We start from the raw sequence: 22,395 nt of genomic DNA on the forward strand, positions 1-22,395 counted from the left end.
ATGCCCCCTCAGTCAGGAGCCAGTGCAGGAAAGTCAGAAGTTGAGCCAGGGTTCATCCGGCTTTTCACCTGGGAGGAGGTGGGGCTCCGCACAGGCAATGGAAACCTCAAGGAAGAAAGATGGCTGGTCATCGACCGAAAGGTTTATGATGTCAGCCAGTTCTATCTGCAGCATCCAGGAGGGCCTCGTATCATCAAACACTATTCTGGACAAGATGCCACGGTGAGTCCTTGTTGGGGGGAAAGAGACTTCAGAATGACCTGAGGGCTGACACAAAGCACTTGCTTTGCATGCCCACCGTTCCGGTTGAGGTCCTGTCTTCCCTGGCCATTCTCCAAGGTTCTCAGCTAGCAGAATGAGGGGAAAAGAATCCCTCTTGCCTGAAGCCTAGGGAATTCCTGACATTACAGAGTAGTAATTTTGGGTTGGACAGCCCAGTGGTATGACATAATGTAGGGAAGCTCCAGGTGGTGGTTGTGTCACTTGGCAATTTTGTAGGACTGAGTGACAAAATCTGACCAAAATTCAGAAGTGGCATTGGGAAGGGGATGGGGCAGGGACATGGCAGCTGATCACCAGAGAAGCAGGTTGCTGTGATTTGCAGCCTCCTTTTCAGTTTCGGGTAAATGTCTGGCTGCTGTTCAGTTGCTTAAACCTGATTGACTTCTAGGAAATGTGAACAGCTCCCCGTTTGCCAAAATGCAGCTTAGATCTGAAGGTCTGCTCTGAGGTGTTTGTGCAAAAGTATAGACACAGCTTGCATATCGCCTAAGCTAAATTCAGTCTGGCAGACTTTCTCAGCTAAAATCTGTGAGTAATATTGGTAGCAAAGAAGTGTGTGCTCTATCAAGTATTGTGGGCTTTTAGCACTTTTTAGTAAATTCAGTGGCATCTGAATTCCAGGTAAGTTTAGGATCTGTAGCCTCTATTGTATGTTTCATAATACAATGGTTTATAGACCCAAAATATATTTAGAATAAATATTTTGATTCAGTGTTTAAATAAAGTTGATTATGTCTATTTTATACACACACACACACATATATTATTATTGCTTCAGTATATAAATAAATAAATATAAACTAAATAAAAAATTCCCAAGGCAGAGATGGACTTTTTTAGTTACCTGTTATAACATGCACACACAAGTATCAGTAGCTGAGGCTCACAGACATCTACTGTGTTCTTGCATATCTATCAGGGCTTTCAATCTTGGAAGCATCTGCAGCAGGTGGAAAAGGATCACACTTTCTGGAAACATGCAACACTAAAACCTCTAGACATGTCTGAGAAATACCTAATATATTCTGCCCTCAGATTAACCCCTGACAGAAGGGTCTCTTTATATTAAACCATCTCTTATGGGACATCCAGGTATTAGTGCCATACTTGTCAGCAGACCACCATTGATATTCTCATGAGATTCTACCTTGCCATTGAATCATAATGTTTGTGATTTTATGAAAGGGAGAATTATACTGAATGGAGAATCCATACACGATCACTCTATGAATAAGAATACCTTCTTCAAACGAGGTCAGCAACATTTAATTCCGTATAAGAATATAAGAATAATGCGATTTCCTCATGAGATGGGCGGTGTCTAAATTTGAAAAATAAACAAACAAACAAACAAACAAATAAATAAATGTGCATTAAAGAAATCACATCAAAGCAATAGGAGTTTATATGCTACAACTGGAGAACTGAGCTCTAGCTCACTTCATCAGATGCACAGAGTGGCTAAAGTGATACAGGATTTATGTGCATGGAATGTGGCAGTAGGGAAGAAAGGAAAGTGGGAAAGGAAAGGGGAAACTGGGGAATTATACAGATGAAGGTTCCTTAGGAAATACAGTTATAATGGGTCATATTATACAGTTATAATGGGTCAAAGCCCCACTGTCTTCTGAAGGCCTTCTGAGATAGCCTGAAACCTTTTGATGTACGTAGGTTCAGCTGTCTCACACTTTGTTCTGCTGGTGAAGGTTCTTTGATTCAAACTCCTGCTTTGAGATCTATAATGGAATGTTCTGGAAGGCTGAAATGCTGTACTGTTGTCTTATCCTTCCTTTGAGTTCTGATGTCAAACTTGTATCCATTAATTATTTTGTGTGAAGTCTGGTCTGTTTGTCTTATATAGAATCCAGGTGGGCATTGCTGACAGAAGATGGCCTGTATCACAGCAGAAGAAGAGCATGTGAAGGAAGCTCTAACTTTGTGATGTTACTGTGGCTGGTGAGGGTGTTGCTGATGTAAATGTAGGAGCAAAGTAGACATCTGGGGTCGTTGTAGGATCTGGTCCCTGTTAGTGTCATTGTCCTGTTGTTTCTTGTAGCTTAAGAGGAGTTGTTTCAGAATTCATTGAATATGTACAGTATGCAACTATGGGCCTGCTACCAAGTATCTAAAAAAGTACTGTGTCATTGTCCAAGATGGACTGTAGCTTATTTGCTGCACTTGAGCGGCTTGTGTTGTGAGCTGTAAATAACAGCCGGTGGTCCTCTGTGGTTCTGTTTTTGTAGATCTGTATTTCAATCGGTCCTCTCTGGGAATCAGTCTGACTCTATTGTTCTCACTGGGTAGGGAGTTTAGCCTCCTGAATGCCTGGTTTAAGTCCATCAGTTGAGTATCTCTGTCTAGTGGCTCAAAACAAATTCAGTTATAACATAAGACCTGGATGTAGACTGTGGACTTGATCATATATTCTGGATGGAAGCTGGAAGCAGGTAGATATGCCTGGTGATCTGTAGGTTTCCTGTATGGTGGCAAACTGTGCTGTGTTGTCCTCAGTTATAATCTTGATAGTTTGAAGTCCATGTTTGTGAGGGATGTTGTGTATAGTGCCTCAGCATCCATGGTAGCTAAAATGGTGTTGTCAGGAATGTTGCCAAATTTCTCAGGAAGCATATGGTCTCTCTTATATAGGTGGGACCACTGGTGGCATAAGGTACATGAAACCTGATATTCCAGGTGCAATATTTCCTGTGCTTGAAACAACAGGACAGAATTTCCTGTTATATGTATTTTGGGTAGAAAGTAGAAGGTGCCTGTTCAGTGTTCCTGCAGTGTCTGCATATAGATATAGTCTTCTATATCTTTAGAAAATTCTTTCATTCAATTGTGTAGTTCTTTCTCATATCTTGGTGTGAGATCTCAGGACAGAAGTTTATACAATGCCATGTTTGGAGTTGCCTTTCATCTTCCTGAACATAATCAACACTATTCATAATGACAACTGCCCCTCCTTATTAGCTTCTTTGATTACAAAATCCTTGCTGATCTTGAGGCCTTAGATGGGATCTTCTTCCCTTCTGAGAGTATTGTGTAGGGTTGGTTTTTTTTTTTTTACTGATGATTGTGGTTTATTGGTGAAAATACTCAGTGTAGAAATCCAGTTCAGTGTTGCATCCATCTGGGGATGTCCATGTGGGTGTGTTTGTTTGTTTGCTTAAAGCATTTAGGGTTTGTTGTGATCTGTAGTTGTGTGTTCTCCCAGCACGTGTTGGATTGATGATGGCGGCATGTCTGTATCCTGTTTCTTGTCTTGAAAGTTTTCCTTAAGTCTCAAGGAGTGAAAAAAATATCTCAAGGTCCCAACAGAGTTGTATAATTTGTGTGGGCTTATGTCAGCCCCACTAGGTAGAACAGACTAGAAAATCAACTCCACAGGAAGGCTAAAACTACTTTTCTTGAGATTGTCTATAATGACAGAACCTTTCAAGTCTGATCATGCTGTCCTTCCTTTCGTGTATTTTCTATCTCTAGTTCTATATTCTTTTTCTGTCTTTTGAGGAAAGAATGCTCTCATTTTGTTAACAAGGGATTTGCTTGCGCAAACTGAAGGAAGAGCAGAGAGTCTGTGGGGGGCGGGGGTCCAAACTGCAAGATGGCAAGTGAGGATGCTTGTACAAAAGGGACAAAGCTCGGATGGTGATGCTGTGTCTACAACCTTGTGGATTCTGCCCCTCCCCCAAGTGAGGAAGGGAGTGGAGGAAGTTATTTCACCTAGCCCCCTAACTTCCATTCTTTCCTGGATTCTTTACTTTACTGGTTGGCTCTGCCGGCATAATTGGTTCACAACTTGCCTCATGGTGCTTGTGGGTGCCAGACTCCTCTTTCACCTGCAACCACATTTTTATATTATATAACATAAGCCACATTTTAAATGCTTTTTAATAATGATTATATAATTTATTTTAGGCAATGTATGTTTTATGTAGTTATTGTGTTATTGGCTTGTTGTACACAGCCCAGAGTCGCTTTTTGTGAGATGGGCGGCGATAAAAAAAAAAAAGATAGATAGATAGATAGATAGATAGATAGATAGATAGATAGATAGATAGATAGATAGATAAATAAATAAATAATCCTCTGACTCTGACCTGAGCCAGGTTAGTGCTGCCTCTGCATGTTCTAAATCTCCTCTTTCTCCTCCTCCTTTTGGAGCAGAGAGGAAAAATGCTGCTTCTTCCAGAAGAAAGAGCTCAAGTCTGAAAGGGAGGGTGTTTCTCCATAGAAAAGGAGGGGAAAAAAGTCATTTTCCTTTATCATGTTTTCTTCTTGCTTTCATACTCCCACTTTCTCCATTCTTGCTCCTGACAGACAGCCATGTAGTTCCATTGCTTTTTCTTTTTTCCTCCTCTTCCTTCTTTCTCACAGTCAGCCTTGAACTCCTTTCTCCTTTCCTTCCAGCCTTCAGGCCTGAGAGCTCCAGAGGCAGCTACATTGCCAAGCTTTGTTTCTCAGACACAAACACTAGAGATGCCTCTTTTTAAAGAAAAGAAATAACCATTAAGGGTTTCTTTGATGCTGGGTCCCATAGAAATGTACAGTATTTGTAGCCCTGGAAAGCAATTTTACATAGAAGCCTCTTCATCAAGCCAAGATCTTTCCATTGCTCCATGCTGAGAGGCAGGGTGAAGCAGGAGCAAAACCGGTAAAAAAAATCAGATCTTCCACAAGCCTGAGCATGGCAGGGGAAGATGATCCTGCCTTGTTCTTGTCTCAGGTAAACTAAAATAACACTGCTTCAGTCCTCAAAATGAATCAATGTCATGGAGTTGGTCTCCTAGCGAGTCCTTGGGAAGCATCACCTACAGTGCATTTTTCAACATTTCCCAAAAGGACACCTAGCCAATTTAACTGGTATGTCCATCACATTAGACATGTAGTCTTCTCCATGTTAACCTTATTTTGTGTCTCTGTGTGTGTGTGTATTTAGGATGCCTTTGCAGCTTTCCACAAAGATGAGGATCTAGTAAAGAAATATTTGAATTCACTTCTAATTGGAGAACTTGCACCAGATCAACCGAGCTGTGAGCCCACCAAAAATGTGAGTATATCCCTTTTGAAAACAAGGCATAATCCTGTTTCTGCATGTGTGCATGTGCTTGCGTGTGTGTATGCATATGTGTGAGAGAGAGACAGAGAGAGAGAGAGAGTAGAAATCTGGTAGCTTGCCAACAAAAAACTGCATTAATGCTCTAGCATAGAATAGGTAGAATTTAGCTTGTGATCCGTAGTTACATCCCCCAGTGATCTGTCTAGAACACTATTATCTGCAATAGTAATTTCTGGCTTTCTATGACTTAGCAAGAATGACAACAAACCAAATATCCCCTCCTAAATTAGATAACTAAGAAACCTCTCAGAAAATTCTATATTTGCATACAAAAGAATATGTGCATAAGGCCTGGGACTGAACACAAACTCCTTGAATGAGAAATATGCTCAGTGTCATCATGAAGGGATTATTTTTTGGAAGGGAAATACATATTACCCCTAAACTGGCTCTTGGCTACTGTTTCTCCACCTGATTATAACTGATGTGGCTTGACAGATCTCGTCTTTTGCTCATTTCTGCATTAAGTGACTCAGAGCACATCAGGGTGCTGATGATCTCAGCTGCTGGATTCCTTTTGCAGAACCACAGCCTTTATTGTTGTAGATACTTAGGCATACGTGCATACATATATATCCATCACGCTAATCCCTTTCAGGGTAAACAACATTATGTAGAATGCAGAGGAGTAAGAAACAATAAGCCAGAGGAATTAAAGGTATGAGATAAGAAAAGGAGAAAGACAAATAGCTAAATCTAGGTTACATCCATACAATCCACTTTATCTTTTCATATCTTTCTATTCTTAAAAAATGAAGATAAGCAGCTATACAAATGTGACAGATAGATAGACAGACAAATGAATATACAGATATTCTTACAAACTGTAATTTATTTTTATTTTATTTATTTATCATATTTATATAGCCATCCATTGCACACAAAATAATTGCTTCATCTATGTCTATATACCATTTCATTCATTGTGTATTGGACATTAAATGTCTTGCCTCTCTCTTTTTAAGGATATTATCAGCTCTGTGCTCTCACAACTTTCTCAGTCTTCTCCTTTGGTTTGACCCATTCACTTCTTACTAATTTGTTTTACAATTTGATCCTCATTCATTCTTTCTCACTGATCAAACTACCTCAACATATTTATTTCATACTGGTCACTCACTTTTGTATTTAATATACCTTTACTTCGGACTCATTCCTTCTTAACTCTATCTCCTTCTTTTACTACTTCAGAACCTCATTCCCACAGCATTAAATTTACTTATATGTTTGTCCTGATATAGCAAATTCCCATTTAAGAAGGTGTGCAGATGTATGCTCTTATATGCAGATATTTTATCCTCTTTTTAACAAACATCTGTTACTTGCAACAGACCACATACTACCCACAAATTTCCACCAGCACTTGGACATCTTAAAATTTCTCTTCTATCTTTACTAAACATTCTATCAAGGGACACGAATTCATGTACTTACTCTAATTCTTCACCATTTATACATACTGTAACTTGCAATCCTTCATTCCATTTTCCCTCTCAAACACAATTATCTTAATCTTTAAGGGGTAGGGAAGCCCCATTGCAGATTTTTAATGTTACTGCTATATTATTAACTCCAAATATTGATGCCTTGGTTCTTTGTTGTGAGACCTGGATGCAAAGTTTGTTTTACTGCCCAGAAGAATTTTTGTCCTGCTTAGTGAAAAGACAGAATGGTAGTGGAATGCATTTTCCAGATGTATCTCTCAAACAGTGGCCTAGATATAATTTTCTGGTCTTCAAGTCGCATCACTGAAACAAACTTTGGGTATTAATTTGATTCCCTTTATAATTTCATTGAAAGGAGAATACATAGCAATTTTTGAAAGTGCTCTGGTTACCATTGGTGAGGAGATATGATTGAGAAGATATGATATCCCCCATGTGAGATTCCCAAAGAGCTCTAGACTGTGGAATCAATATGATGAATATTTATCTATTTATTTATTTATTTATTGCATTTTATTTTATTTATTTATTTGTTTGTTTAACTTGTCCCCGCCCATCTCCCCACAATGGGGGACTCTGGGCAGCTTACAACACATTTATATCATGCACTTTCTTTGAAGCTCCAGATGGCATAAATGGGGGGTCTCCTTATTTTCTCCCAACAACTCGGTGTTATAGCTTGGCCTGAGAGAGAACAACCGGTTCTAAGTCACCCAGTAAGCTGCATGGTCCAGTAGGGATTTGAAACTGGTTCATCCTGCTCCAAGTCCAACATTAAGTTTAATACATAAAAGTCAAGATGGGCTTTTGGTCTAATTTACCAAAAGGGTTCTTATGTTCTGAGGGAATTAAAAAAAAACCCTGTCATCACTTCTTGTAGGAAATGCTGGTACATGATTTTCATGAACTGCGTGCAACAGTGAAGAAGATGGGGCTCTTGAAGACAAGATATACCTTTTTTGCTTTCATGTTTCTGCATGCTTTCATATTAGACATTGCATCTTGGTTTACAATCTGGTATTTTGGAAAATCCTGGATGCCTTTCCTTATTGGAGTAACGCTGTTCACCATTGCACAGGTAATCTCTTTGTGTTGAAAAGTATAACAGGGTTGTAGAATAGTCTTCAACATCCTTAGAACAATTTCATTGTTTACATTAAGAATTTAACACCTTGTAAACTTAGCTCAATTTTCATTTCTTTGAGCTGTTGAAACTGAATATAATAATTCAGCTGCACACAAACTAAGAAAAGTACTATTCCTATTGTCTCAGGACCTGAGCAAATTATTCTGCAGAATAAGCATGATATTATTTCACCTTATTTCACCTTATTTGTCTCCTGGAATTAAAATATTTTGAAGGAAGGCACTCTTCTTCCAGACAATGGTATTTGCTGGCACTAGAGAAGATACAGTATACTGTATAATCACACAATATGCATAATATAACTGCGGTTCTTTTCAATGGTGATCAGTGATGTTCTTCTACCAATTACTCCCATGCAGAAAAGGTGTGGAGAAATCACATACATATGCATTGTGTTGTCTGACTCTTGATTTTTTGCTTCCAGATCCAGTATGGATTTTTCCAGCACGATCTTGGTCATGTTTCAGTCTTTCAAAAGCCTAAGTGGAACAGAGTAGCTCACTTCGTGGTGATTAGCATTCTTAAGGTCAGAATCCAACCAGGAGAAGGGATGATTTATGTATTAATTGTGATGATTTATGCATTTGAAATTGGATCTGCCATTCATTGTTATTTTGTATCTCTAGGCTGTTTAAGAGCAGGGTAAAGATAATGCATTTATACAGCACACTTTAAGCACTGAACTACAGGTAGCCTCCAGTTTAAGGACAAGTTCCATTCCCAAGGTCTGTCCTTCAGTTAAATTTGTATGTAAGCTGGAACAGTATTATTGTATTGTATAATACTGTATAAGTGGTATTGTGTAATTAACTTGAACCATATGTATTTAACTTGAATCATTGTGTATTTAATTTGAATTTTGCTACAACAGGCTCTGTTCTTAACTATGGGTCATCTTTAAACCGGCTGTTATTAACCTGGGGACTACCTGTACTGTAAATATAGGATCATCTTTTGCAACACTCCTGTGAAGGCTAGTATTAGTAGTGCCTCTTTACAGAAAAGGGAGATGGGGTTAAGAGAAATGTGGCAGGCATAAGTCTATCTTTAAGATTTCATAGCTATGAAACAATTTCAACAACAGTTTTAACAATACTGAACTATGTCTGCTTTGCTTTTTCACTACTGAAGAGAAACCAGTGGAGTGTTTCTACGTCTACTTTTGTTTCACACACACACATTTAGCATCAAAACTGGAATTTTCAAAAATTAGTCTTGGAATGAAACCTTTTCAGGTATTTAATAAGAAGACATCATTACAGGAGAAGTAATGGAGCTAGCTTATACAGAAGTGATGGAGGCCAGAGTGTGCTGACGCTGTATGATTCAATTCCTGCCAGATGGAAGGAAACATAAACCAACAGAACTGTAGCTATTTCTTTTGTAGATAGTCAGTGGGGAATATATATAGGATACAGCATTATTCACAGAGAGATGGAATTCATGTTTGTATTTCTGTATTTCTCAAGGGAGGACCAGTGAGCCAATGGAACCACATGCATAACCAGCATCACGCCAAACCCAACTGCTTCCGGAAGGACCCTGATCTTAACATGCACCCATTCCTTTTCAGTCTGGGGAAGAAACTCTCTGTGGAGGTAAATAAATAGAAAGTCTTGGATAGACAAAAGACCAGAAAAAATTAGCAGTACTATCAATCAATCAATCAATCAATCAATCAACCCTAACCTCTGATGAGCAATTTAGGAAAGTGGGAGGAAAGGAACTTTGTTCTTTCTACCTCCCAGATTTCTTTACAGTGGCTCATGCTGCTGATGGATTAGTTCAGACACTACCTTATTTTCTAGTCTCTGCTTCTGTACTGAATTGTCAAACTTCTTTTCTTCTTTTGGATAACAATTCCCTACATGTTTGCATGCCAGCTACATCAGAGTCTGTTGCTACATGTCATTTTCTCTAACTACTGGAACTTACAAAAGAGGGCAGCTGTGATTAGAAAGCTGTTCCTGTCTTAACAGATCTTGACTGACCCCCAGCACAGACTCCTTCCCTGCTCAGAACACCATTTCTTAGTACAAATTACAATCACAATGCCACTTTTACAGTGACATTAGACATTTGGTTTTCTGGTATTTCTTTCTCTCTTGGCCCCAGCCATAATTTTAAGCACACTTTTCCTGCATTATACAGTTACATTGGCAGATCTGTTCCCATTCTGAGCTATATTTAATGACACAAAGTTCCACTGCACTCCTAAAATTTGTGCTTCGATGTATGCAGAACCAAAGAATTTAACCAAGTGATTTGTGCATATTTAAGGATGCAATAAAAATGACCTCAAAAACTGGCTTTCTGTTTAGGGCTTAGGCAAATTCAAAAAGGAAAACAAAAACAAAAACCATTCAGGCTGGTATTCTACCTTCAAATAAAAGATGATCAAGAGCTTTTGTTACTTTAGCAGTGATAAAAAAAAACTAAAGTAGACACACAGAACACTAGGTCACCTAATAATATTTAAAAGTAAGCCTAACTCTGACTTCTTAAAACCAATTCAAACAAAGCTCTGCTCACTTTCACAGGGGAGAAATGGCCTCATAAAAAAGGCACACTTTGTTTAACTGCCTATTTTCCTCTAATTTACATATCTAAATACTATTAAATGCATACATGGATATATTTAAACAACTGAGAACTTCATCACAGCATTGAAGAACTATCATAGTCAGTGGATAGCATAGTTTTAACCTCCACATTAGATGCAGAATATGCATGGGATCTCCCAAAGCCTGGAGAATGGATCCCAATGCCTCTCCAAAAGTTGACAAACCATAATTTTTAATGTGACAAAAAAGAGAAAGGGGATTCAACATATGAACTGAATTAAATTGAATCAAATTGAAATGAAGTGAAGTGAAGTGAAGTGAAGTGAAGTGAAGTGAAAGCACATTTAATTTTGGTGTTATCTTGTCCACTTTTTTTTCTCTAGCCCTGTCTATTTTGGAAAGGTGGCCACCTCAAAGATCAGGTGCAGCCCTCACCCCATAAAAGGCTGTGTGCACTACAGAAGATCAGGAAACACAGATCAAGTGATCTATGACATAGCAATCTGCAAAGATCAAACTCTTCAATATCTATATTGTAGAGAATGGACCCTGATAACCTGACACTGATGTGGAATTTACTGTACATAGTTGTCAATTTAACTGTTGTGTTCTTTCTCTCCATGTGCAGCTCGGAAAGAAGAAAATGAAGTACATGCCTTACCAGCACCAACACAAATACTTCACCCGTAAGTGTTTTGCCATGTTCACAGGAGCCTGAATTTTGGATAACCAATGAGGTCATATAGCAGCCCTATAAGGTAGACCACACTAAGAAACCGATGCCGCATAGGTCAGGACTACTTTTGTTAGAACAGCTATAGCATCAGGATCTTGCAAGTCTGAATGTGCTTCCTCCCTTTACCTTCATGTGAACCAGGGAGTGGCCTGAGACATTTACTCAAATTAGTTTCTTGGAAAGGGCTCAAGCCGCACTTGTCTGATTGTTGCCTTGGCAGCAGCTCTTCCTCCAGGTCTTCAAGGCCATTCCCTATCCCCTCTACATCAGGTCTTGGACTCAATCACTACAGAAATACCCCAATGGGCACTTGGGCAATATGTTAGGGAATAAGATGGATAGTTTAATGCAAGATGGGATTCAGAAGCAGAGGTTGTTTTTTTCCTCTTGGATATGTTCTACCTTTATTTTAGTTCATGTCACACACTCATTTTTGTATTCTTCTTTTGCATTTTTACATTAGTCTTAGCCCCATTGACGTTTACGATTGCTGTCCAATTGATTATATTCCGCTATTTATTTCAAAGGAAAAAATGGTTGGTAAGTCACAATGGCTCTTTATTTTAGGGGATTGGTGTATGGTCAAGTTTTACAAATAACAAACCAAGAGAGTGACCTGGATAATTTTTCTATATTGGATTAACAAAAGAGGCTCGTTAAAACTTTGAAGAATTTTGTGAGAGGGGGCAAAGAAAAAGTGAAAAAAAATCAAGTTTCAGGACATTATTTGAAGGGACTAAAGATCAAGATCGTTAAAAGTAAAAGAAAGGGATATAAAGTTGGTTTATTTGATCAAGGTTAAAATAGATATGGTGTTATTTCTGGCCATCCATAATGGACTTTTGCTGATCAGGACTGAAACAACTAGGGTTGCTTATAGATAAGAGATGGGATATGCAAAGAAGAGATCATTTGTTTTATTTTTAGAGAAGGTGATAAGTTACTAAAATTGTTTATACTTGTGATGAAGGGGGAATCATTTTTTATATATTTCTTTTCTTTTTCTTTCCTATTTTTTCTTTTTTCTTTCTTTTCTATTTTTATTTCTATTTTTTCTCCACTTTCTTTTTTCTTTTCTTTTTTAGTTTGTGTTAATTTTTATCTTTTTAACTGTAATTTTTATTACAATTGCTATTTTAAAAAATATGTTAACAATGAGCCTGTTCCCACTGGATTGCATCAGAAATTAGTGAAGTTATCTCCAAGACTGTAAATTGTTTAGCTTATTTTCCAAGCCAACCTGAAATTCAGAAAACAGGCATACATTCCTTCAGGGAGAGGCACAGGTAGCAGCAGCAGCGGGAACAGCACGTGATGAAGAGCAGAGGGAGAGACTGCCCTGAGATTGCATTTCTAGTTGCCATGGATACTGTGGTGCAGTTGCAGAGACATGGGGGAGGGATTATCTGGGGCACTCATATGGGGAATATGCTACAGTTTATTAATAATAACAGCAATGCTCCACAATTAGACATACTATAGGTAGAAAACCTCAGCCCTACCCTTGAGTGTAACACAGTTCTGCTCAGTTTGAGTCACATCCCCATCCGTTGCAATCCTTAGCCATTCCAAAAGACATGAGCTAGCAGCTTCCAGAATGCCCACTCCTGCTCTAGAGAAATTCTTTCCAGTTTGATGTAAATCAGGATTCCTGTACAACTGATGCTAGTAGTGGAACAGATTCTCTCTCCACCCTGACTCCTTCATCATTGTGGGAGTTATACAAGATGCACGAATGAGGAGGCCCTGAAAGTCTAACAGCACTATACTACAGATTGCCAATGTTATTGCATTATAGCCTTTAGCCCCTCTATTTGCTACATTACAGGTAATTAGTCTGAAATTAACAAAGGAACTCATAATAATGATCCATATGTTGTTGCTATTGTGGTTATTCAACACTCTATTCTTTGGCAGGAGCTGTTTTTCACTCTTTTCTATGACCTCCGTGTCTGCCTCATGTATGTTCCTTTAATGGGATTTAAGAGCTTCATGGCTTACTACTGGTTAGCCAGGTAATAACAATTATATAAAACTCTATCCTGCTGCCATTACCCAACTAATGCTTTTAAGGAGTGTGAAGTCAAAAGGTGACCTTCAGTATGTACAAATTAGCTTCTTCATAGCAAATTTGTAGCTAGAACATAGCTAGCTTTGTTCTCCAGCCTGAAAAAATAATGAGGTTTCCCTTTCTTTCTGACTTAACAATGTGTGGACCTAAAACAGATAAGCCCCTGTTAAAATTATTACTGACCTTTTCACATGTTACAATGGTTTCTGCATCACAGCAAGTACCATTATAATCACAAGACTTTTATTTGCTGTGGATGCAGTTACTGACTGTAGATTTGAGAGATGCAATAGAAAATCTTCCACATGGTGCATGCCTCAAAAGATCAACAAGTAATATCTATGTCTATATTACTGGGCTTTTTTACTTAAAAAACTAGATGTCATCCTTCCTCAAGCTCACCTCAAACTAGTGTGTAACATATAAAAACTAAAATAAGTGAAAAACAACTATGCCATTAAAGCAGCACAGCCACCATAGTGATCTTGATCAAACTCCTGTCATTGTTAAGGTCATTACCAATTATCAAAGTATTACTTACCAGCACCTCTACAACCACTAATTATCATGTCTTCCATGTCATCACTATCAATATTTATACCCTACAGCACCACAACAATTAAGCAGCTAAACAGTTTAGCCCAGCTAAAAGGAACAGATAAAAAACCATACCACAGGACAATTTTATTCCACCTTTGCTGCTTTATGCCCTGCTCCTGACCTCATGCAACTGACTGCAATCTAGCAGTCATGAGCTGCAAACGTCTAAAACAATCGAGTTCCTACCCTCAGAAAAAACAGCACTATTGCTGTCTCCTGTGCTTCACAGTTGGGTAAAAACTGCATCTCAGTGACTTCGTCCAAGGCATCAGGGCCTTTGGAGAGCTGCCTGCCATATCCGTATATAACCTGCCTACCAACTTCTGTTTCATCCAATCTACCCCCAGGCAAAAGCCCTCAAATGCAGTTTTGTTGGCATGTGGTTTTGCAGCCCTAAAACTCTCAGGATTTGTTGGGACAATCAGCTTTAAGGCTGCTCTGGCACCATGGAAATGAAGGATTTTTAGATTTCTTTAACACTTTCACAAATCAATCCTCCATTGCAGTCCCACCAGCAATCTATCAGAAAGATTGCTTCCTAAACAAACAGACAAGCACACAAATGTATGTTGCAAAATGCCTGGATAGCGCATGTTTTGCAGGGAGGACTAGAAACCTCTTTGCTTTTTTTTTTTGCAAAGGAAGAGGAAGGAGCTGTTTGTAACTCCTATGTCATTGAAAGCTCTGGGGACAGTGCACCTTAGTGATTTTCAAGCCAGAAGAATTAGCGTTCATTGGCTGGGATTCTCAGTGTTAGCTGTTGGCTAGTTCAGACTGAGCAACAATTGTCTTAGGGTGATGTCTGTGAAAATCAAACTTTTAAGTATATAATTAACATAGAGCTAAAAGTGATTTTGATCAATTGATAGTGAGGACACAGTGGAGAAATCAGGCTGGTTTTAAAGTACGTTGAGAATTATTTGCAAATGGGAAGATTGATGATGAGGAAATGAATATGGAAAGGGAGCTATGAAGGCAAATAGAGGCAAATCTTAAGAGCTTTTCTCTCTCTTTAGAAACAGAAAGATGAACTTAAGCACTTTTATCTGCCTTTCTTGCCCAATAGGTACTGTAATCCGAGTGTGGGCAGCTCATCAACTTGTGCAACTAATAGCACTACTTGCCTAGTTGAGAACTCTGAAGAATGTGAGTGCTTGCACAGGTTTAGAATACCTGAAACTTCTAATTGGACATGAGGGCTTAAAGTGTTATAGATTAATCTACAGGGTTGTTACAAAATACAATAGCTTTAACTCCCTGCTTCTGTCAATAAGAATTTGCCTTCCTGTATAGTCTGTTAGTGCAGTGGTGTAGTACATAGAGGTGTGCACGTGTGTGAGAATATACATTTCTAAAGGTGCCAGAAACTTCAACTTCATAGATGCAGTTTTGTTATGCATTCTAGATAAAGATGGGCTACATTCACATTGTTGAAATCCTGAAACATGTTGTCTTGTAAACAATCTTTTTTTAACAAAATTGAAACTTTAAAAGTTTTCCATAACAGTGACTATATGGTATAGCAATGATCATGCCATGTATTGGGCAGATACAAGCAAAGTAGTTTTACTAGCAAATAAACCATTTAGAGAGCTTGTTTGAATCATGATTGTTACTGCTTGTATGTCTACACAGGTTATTAGAAAGCACATGGTTTCTCTGGGTCTCACAGATGAACCACATTCCAATGAACATTGACTATGATCAGAATTTAGATTGGTTCTCTGCCCAGGTAAGATAGTTTCTATTTAAAGGGGAAATGTCCTTTCATTGGATAATCTTATTCTCAAATGTTGGATCCTTAGTAGTGAAACACAGGGCCAGATTATGCAGCTGTTTTCTTAAATATTTCATGTCCTTATCTACATGGGAACATGATCTTGTAAAGAGCAGGTAATGCAATTTATATGTCTATGCTGGCAGTTGGAAATCACTTCCATATTGCACTCACTGGGAAAAATGCAATTGCACTATGATGCCCTTTCTCTTCTCATGGAGAAGAGGTGGGGGACCAACAATGATCTCATTGTCCATGGTAGATGATGAGGCCACTGGTGGTAAACAATGTGGTACATTGCCTGTTGATCTCCCCTGTTTTTTCTTCATGACAACTGGGTAAGGCAGGAATAATACCAATGATGTAGCTTCCAGCCTCCACCCTAAAGGACAGTTTACAATTCCAGATCCCCACATGTGCAATTCAGAGTAATTGTTCTGTCTGCGGTCATGAACCCAGATATTCAATGGTGTTGAAAATTAACTTTGTAAGATCTATTGGTCCAGAGAAAAAGAACTTAATAGATCCACAAGGCCAACATATTGATTCCAGATAGGACTAGCCAAACATTGATGGTGATGAAAGAAACAGTGCTATCTTCTCTATATATTGTAGAGAAGAACATATTGGAGGAGGTCTGAATCTTCTGGTGGTAGTGAGGGCAATCTCCCCAGATAGCTTAGAATGACTGTGTGCACTTGGGGGAAAAAACTAATTATTTCTTTCATTTTAGTTTTTTAAAAACAAGTCTTTCAAGATTTTTTGGTGTCCTTTTACCTTAGGGCTTTGCACAGGATATTACAGGACTGGAGATTGAGTTGGAAACACTCTATGGCTGTAACACTACAATTTCAAGACTGTGGTTTAGGCAAGACAATTAAGGATGGGCCTAGATGAATAGATTATATGAATAGGTCTCTGGCAAGCATTAGGCAAATTAAAGGTGATGCCCTGAAACTTGATTACAGGGTTGTAACTTAACAAAAGAAACATTATATAGTTGTGATATTAACACCAGATCATCTCTGCATAGATAACCTGACCTATCACAAGAGAGAATGACAGATAATGAGAGAGATGACAGCTTTTCTATTTTTTTTTTTTTTAACAGTTAGCCATAAATACAAATGCACAATGGGTAATTGTTTATCTTTGTATTGGGAATAGCTAAGTAAATGATATTGCAAGACTGGAAAAGTACTATTACTGTGGATATTAAGGACTGGATTCAAGAAATATGTGATTTAACAATTTTGAAAAAACATTTTTCTAATGAATTAAACCTGTTAAGTTGATAGAAACTACTGAAGAAACATAATGTTTAGCAATAAATGATGTCACTGGAACGCTACATGTTTCTATTTCTCCCTTAGCTCTCAGCAACATGTAATGTGGAGCAATCTCTATTCAATGACTGGTACACTGGGCACTTGAATTTCCAGATTGAACATCAGTGAGTACAAGTTATATAGAAAAATTGTACTGTATATAATACAGCTTTTGTACAGCTTTACTGTATGCATCACACGTGTATTATGGCTCAAGCTTTGTTCCAAATGATGGCTGCGGTCAGGAGTTTTGGCTTGTTCTAAGGAAGGCAGATCTTGTCCCAGTTATACATGCTGTGGCTATTCCAGACTAGACCAGGTTCTGTCCTGAAAAAGTGCCTAGAAGCAGTATTTCATGCAAAATGCAGCAGCAACACTGATGTCTAGAGCTTGGGCTTTTCACATTTTACTCTTATAGCAGATGAAGTGGTTGAATGAATGTGTGTGTGTGTGTGTATGTATATGTATACATGTACGTATACGTATATGTATATAAATTCCCCTCTCACCCCTATGGGTGGTATGTGTCTTCCTCAATCTCGGGTTCTCTACCAGAGGCCTGGGAGTTTGAGGGTTCTACGCAGTATCTTCACTGTTCCTAGCACTGCACTCTTCTGGACAGAGAGCTCTGATGTTGTTCCTGGGATCTGTTGGAGCCACTCTCCCAGCTTAGGAGTCACAGCCCCGAGTACTCTGACCACCACTGGGACCACTTTGGCCTTTACTTTCCACGTCTTCTCTAGTTCTTCCTTCAGGCCCTGGTACTTCTCCAGCTTCTCATACTCCTTCTTCCTGATGTTGCTGTCACTTGGCACTGCTACATCTATCACCACTGCTGTCTTCTGGTCCTTGTCTACTACCACAATGTCTGGTTGATTGGCCAGTACCTGCTTGTCCATATATTTATATAAAATTTGTCACCGCCCATCTCACTGAAGAGTTACTCTGGGTGACTATAATTTGTTTCTGGACCAAGTCAAATGCTGGTTTTTACCTTTAAAATTCTTAACTATGAGTACAAAACCTGTGAGCACCTCTACAATGTTGCTGAGTACCCTAAGACAAGGGGACTCATTAGGATGGATCCTGGTTCAGCAACAATCAGAAAGACCTCAGCTTGTTCATCCCTGCCCAAAACTCTTTGAGAACTAGACAGGTGAAAGATTATCTCTTTCTGTATGAATCTGCCTATAGGCAGTACTCAATGGGAGAGGACATCTCTCTGGCACTGAGACGGGAAGGGCAGTGATGAGAGCAGGACCCAAGCTATAGAAGTATCTTCTACTGTGTCTTCTTGATATTTTCCCTCTCTTTCCACAGCCTCTTTCCAACCATGCCTCGACATAATTATTGGAAGGTGGCTCCCCTGGTGAAATCCCTATGTGCCAAGCATAACATTAAGTATCAGTGCAAGCCACTACTCACTGCCTTTCTGGATATATTGCAGTAAGTATTAGCAAACAGGAAAGTCCATTTGCAGGCACATCATCAAGGGAGGATCAGTGGGGCGTGAGAATATCAGAAGTAGCACAGAAGAGATCACTACTGTGAAAATGCGCTTTCTGAGATGAATGTGACCCCTTTTCTCTTTCCCTCTGCAGCAGCCTGAAGGAATCGGGGAAGCACTGGCAGAATGCTTACCACCAGAGATAAGAAAATCAATATCTTGGAAAGGAATCTCATGCTGCCCTCCGAACCTACAGCACAAATGTCCTTAATGGGAAAGGGTGAACTTAATTCTGCAGCTAGCGGATAGGAATATCCGAATGACAGATTACAAGCAGGAGTCTTTCTCCTTCTCTTGCCTCTCTGGACTTTAGGCTGGACAACAGGCCAGGGGCTTAAAGGAGTCAGTGCTAAAACAAGCAGCTGCTCAGGAAATCTTGTCAGGCAGGTTTCTATCCTTGTAGAAAATCTCTCCATATTTAATGGGTAACCCAGAGAAAAGTCTGCCAGTCCATTTAGAGACAGAGAGGAACTGAACATTTCTGAAAATGTACAAGATGGGTATATAATTTGGTTTTCTTCCCAACTCTCTATATACAGTTTTTCACAGCAAATCTGTTCTGCCTGTGTACAGCTTAGACTGATCGTGTGACTGCAGGATATCCCTATTAGTTTGGGCCCAAACAGCAACCATTCTGAGTCTTGAAAATGCTGTACATTTATAATTTATTTCTATTCTTTACCTTGCCATAATAACAAAAATAATTCTAAAATATTTCACAAGGAAGCACCTCTCATTTTGGACTTCCAATTTTCATTTTCTGTTTTGCACTTTTAATTGCTTCACTCCATTCTGTGGAGAAATTCAGAAAAATCACCCACTCAGTCTCTTTCCTCACTAAGTTGGTGGAGAATTTTGAAAGGCCGTTGTACCCGATTCAAGTTGCATACTACTATGGCAACATCAGGAAAGGATTCTTCTTGAAATGTAATTTTTTTTTTTACAGTTGCACTGATGCTTTTTCAAGATTTCCCTTCTTCCATTTCTTTTGATGGGACAGAATCACATCTTCAGAATTCAGGAATGTTTTGTTATTTATCTTCTAGATTAGGCAATATTCTTCTTCCCCTACAGCAGTCTTATCTTTCATCCTTTCCCATCTTTTGGAGGCAATTTACTCCTAATTTAATTTTTCATATTAATTATGCATTATAGTTAAACTAGGCAATAATAGGTTTGTCATAGGCATTTGGGTGTGCCCTGTTTGAAGTTGGAAGTACAGTCTTTTTCAGAGTTGGATGTGGTAGGGAAAGGAAGGATGGCTTATAGCATAGCATAGATAAGGTTATGATTTTGAATAGTTATAAGAATTACTGGTAAGAAGTATGTCATAAGTGCAAATCAGACATTTGCTAAAATGGTTAAATTGTCAATACCCCCTTTTAAATATATATATTTAAAATATTAATAGAAAAATAGAATATAGATGGAGAAAGACAGAATAAATATCAAATGTAGTGAAATTGCTTTTTATGCATCAAAATTGTTCTGGAAGCTAAGCATGGTTGGGCTAGGTAAGTACTTGAATAGTAGGGGGAGGGCATCATGAGGAAATATCTGTAGGCTACACCAGGGAGTTGAAAAAACATTTCAGTAGAAAGCAATTAAAAATCACTTCCATGCTGTTGCCAAGAAAATTGCATGAATATGTCTTTGTAGTCCCCAGAAGTTGAACTCAACTTGAGGGCCTCTTTACTGTTTTATTTTAGTTTCATCAGATACTTGTCTCAGTTTTCTTGCAATAATACGTAGCAATGTTCTAGAGAAGCACAATATTTCAAGAGAAATGAGAGTTGAGCTGCTGCATTGCCACAAGCACTCCAGATGCTGAAGACAAAGCCAGGCCAAGTGTACCAGCTATGCAACAGACACATTCCCTTAATACTTCAGGCTGGATGCATATGTATTCATATTTATGTATTTATTTATTTATTTATAACAACATTCCATGTATCAACTAGTGCATTGTGATCCATGAAAGCATATACAGTAATAAATTTGTTCCTGTATAAAGTATCAAAAGAGTTTTCTTTTTCTTTTAGCTGCAAAAGATTCCTACCAAAGAATTGATATTGATGCACTCCTGCTTTTTGAAGTATCTGAAATTAAAAGGAGTTATATTTTCTTCAGTTTCATTCCCTATAGAAAGCTTTGAAGAAAATTCCCAGAGTCTAATTTCTTGCTGGAATTGTAAGAGCTTGTTGTATAAAAACAGGCTGTTACTTGCCACTATATACAGTATTAAGTAACTCAATTACAAAATAATCCTGTTTGGCTGTCTTCATGCATCACATGATTAGGTGATTAGTTTACTCTCTTCTCTGATACATATAGACATCTCTTCTCCAATCAGCTTTCTCTGGTTATCAGCACAGCTCCATGCATTAAATAACTATTGCACAAGGTGCTGTTCCCATAGGAATTACTCTATTGCATCACTGGGTGATTTCTCAACAGAGGCTGACCTTGTGACTGGAAGTGGAACAACTCTGAACTTCCTTTTCTCCAGCTCCATTGTTTGGAGTGAAGCTGCCGTGGGAGTGAACATATAATGATCCTACATTTAATATTTTTAGAAAGAAACTTCCCCACAGTAATTCAGCTCCCAGCACTCAATCAATCAACCGAATCAAGGTCTGAAGGGGAGATCAGAGGGGCAGCCACCCTCACAGTGGGCTGCATGGGTCTGTTTTGTGGGATGTGGACTGTTTATTGCCCACCAATATGTATACTAGGGGCACAGATGTTAGGTGGCAAGGATGTATCAGGAGTTTCTCTCTCTCTCAACCTTCCTTTTAAAATAACCAACCACATTGGTTATTTATAACATGTTAACATTAAGCAGCTGGTGCTTAAGCATGACAGAAGTTGTCAGAGTCAATGCATAATATAGTTTATGGGCCTTTAATTCACATTGAAATCATGGCCATCACACACTATTTTAAGCAGGAGAGGTAACACGCTCCTGGGCCAGACAGCCACGGAAAAGTGGTTGGCTCAGTTGTAGTGGGCAGAGCCACAAATGCCCTTCTTCTTGACATCTGAAGTAATCATGGTAGGTGTTTGTCTCTCTCATAGTAGAGATGGTTGATTGTAGAGACAACAGCAGAAATCAGCATCACTGGACCTCTAAAGAAAAAGCATAGAAGCTGGTGGAAGACATAGGGTTCAGGTGGAAGACATAGTCCATAATCCAATTCTGCACATGAGCAAAAATGAATGTAATCAATAGTATGATAAAGAATGGTGGCTGGGTGGGTCCCTGCTCACCTGTGATCCCCAGAGAAGGAAAGAATATGATGAAGGCAGTGCCTGAGGCTGTCTGCATCACTCACACATTCTCTTCGAGCACAAAGGATGCTTGGGGTTTGAGGAAAAACAATGGATCCCAAAATGCCACTATTGGCAGTCCAATCAACACACGTTGGGAGAATACCAGCCAAACTGGCAGAGCTGGGTGACCTACAGCATTGGACATACTAGTTGCTGAAGTACACAGCAGAATATGAACAAGAGCTGTGAGCAATTTGTCAGGCTTTTGGCATATGAGAATCAATATCCAGGAAACAGTGGAACACCATTTCTCACATTCAGTGCTTCTGAGTCTACAGAATCTTCAGCTGTCTAGCTGTTCTCCTGAGTTAGGTGATTTTCATGGACAAGCATCTAGAGGAATAATGGTGAATTCTACAAACCAGTGATATGGCATCAGCCACTTCAGAAAAGAAGCCACAGGCATGATCTGAATGCTGAAGACATACATTTCTCTTTCACTGCCATCATGAGATGCTTACCAAAAATAGCAGTGATCCACAG

At 38.9% G+C, this 22,395-nt stretch overlaps 1 protein-coding gene across 1 annotated transcript; it reads left to right on the forward strand.

The window, feature by feature from the left end:
* On the forward strand, positions 1-18,725 carry LOC103053493 (acyl-CoA (8-3)-desaturase-like). The gene is made up of 12 exons (XM_007442391.2): positions 1-222; positions 5,225-5,335; positions 7,730-7,927; positions 8,421-8,522; positions 9,466-9,594; positions 11,189-11,246; positions 11,760-11,836; positions 13,214-13,311; positions 15,603-15,699; positions 17,118-17,197; positions 18,393-18,518; positions 18,674-18,725. Exons 1-12 carry the CDS (start codon positions 1-3, stop codon positions 18,723-18,725), a joined length of 1,350 nt encoding a protein of 449 aa, XP_007442453.1.
* The last annotated feature ends 3,670 nt before the right edge of the window (positions 18,726-22,395 follow it).

The sequence above is a fragment of the Python bivittatus genome, unplaced genomic scaffold (assembly GCF_059951505.1).
Source record: "Python bivittatus isolate LINGU-HERP-01145 unplaced genomic scaffold, Pbiv_v1 ctg000480_np1212, whole genome shotgun sequence".
Taxonomy (NCBI): Eukaryota; Metazoa; Chordata; class Lepidosauria; order Squamata; family Pythonidae; genus Python; species Python bivittatus.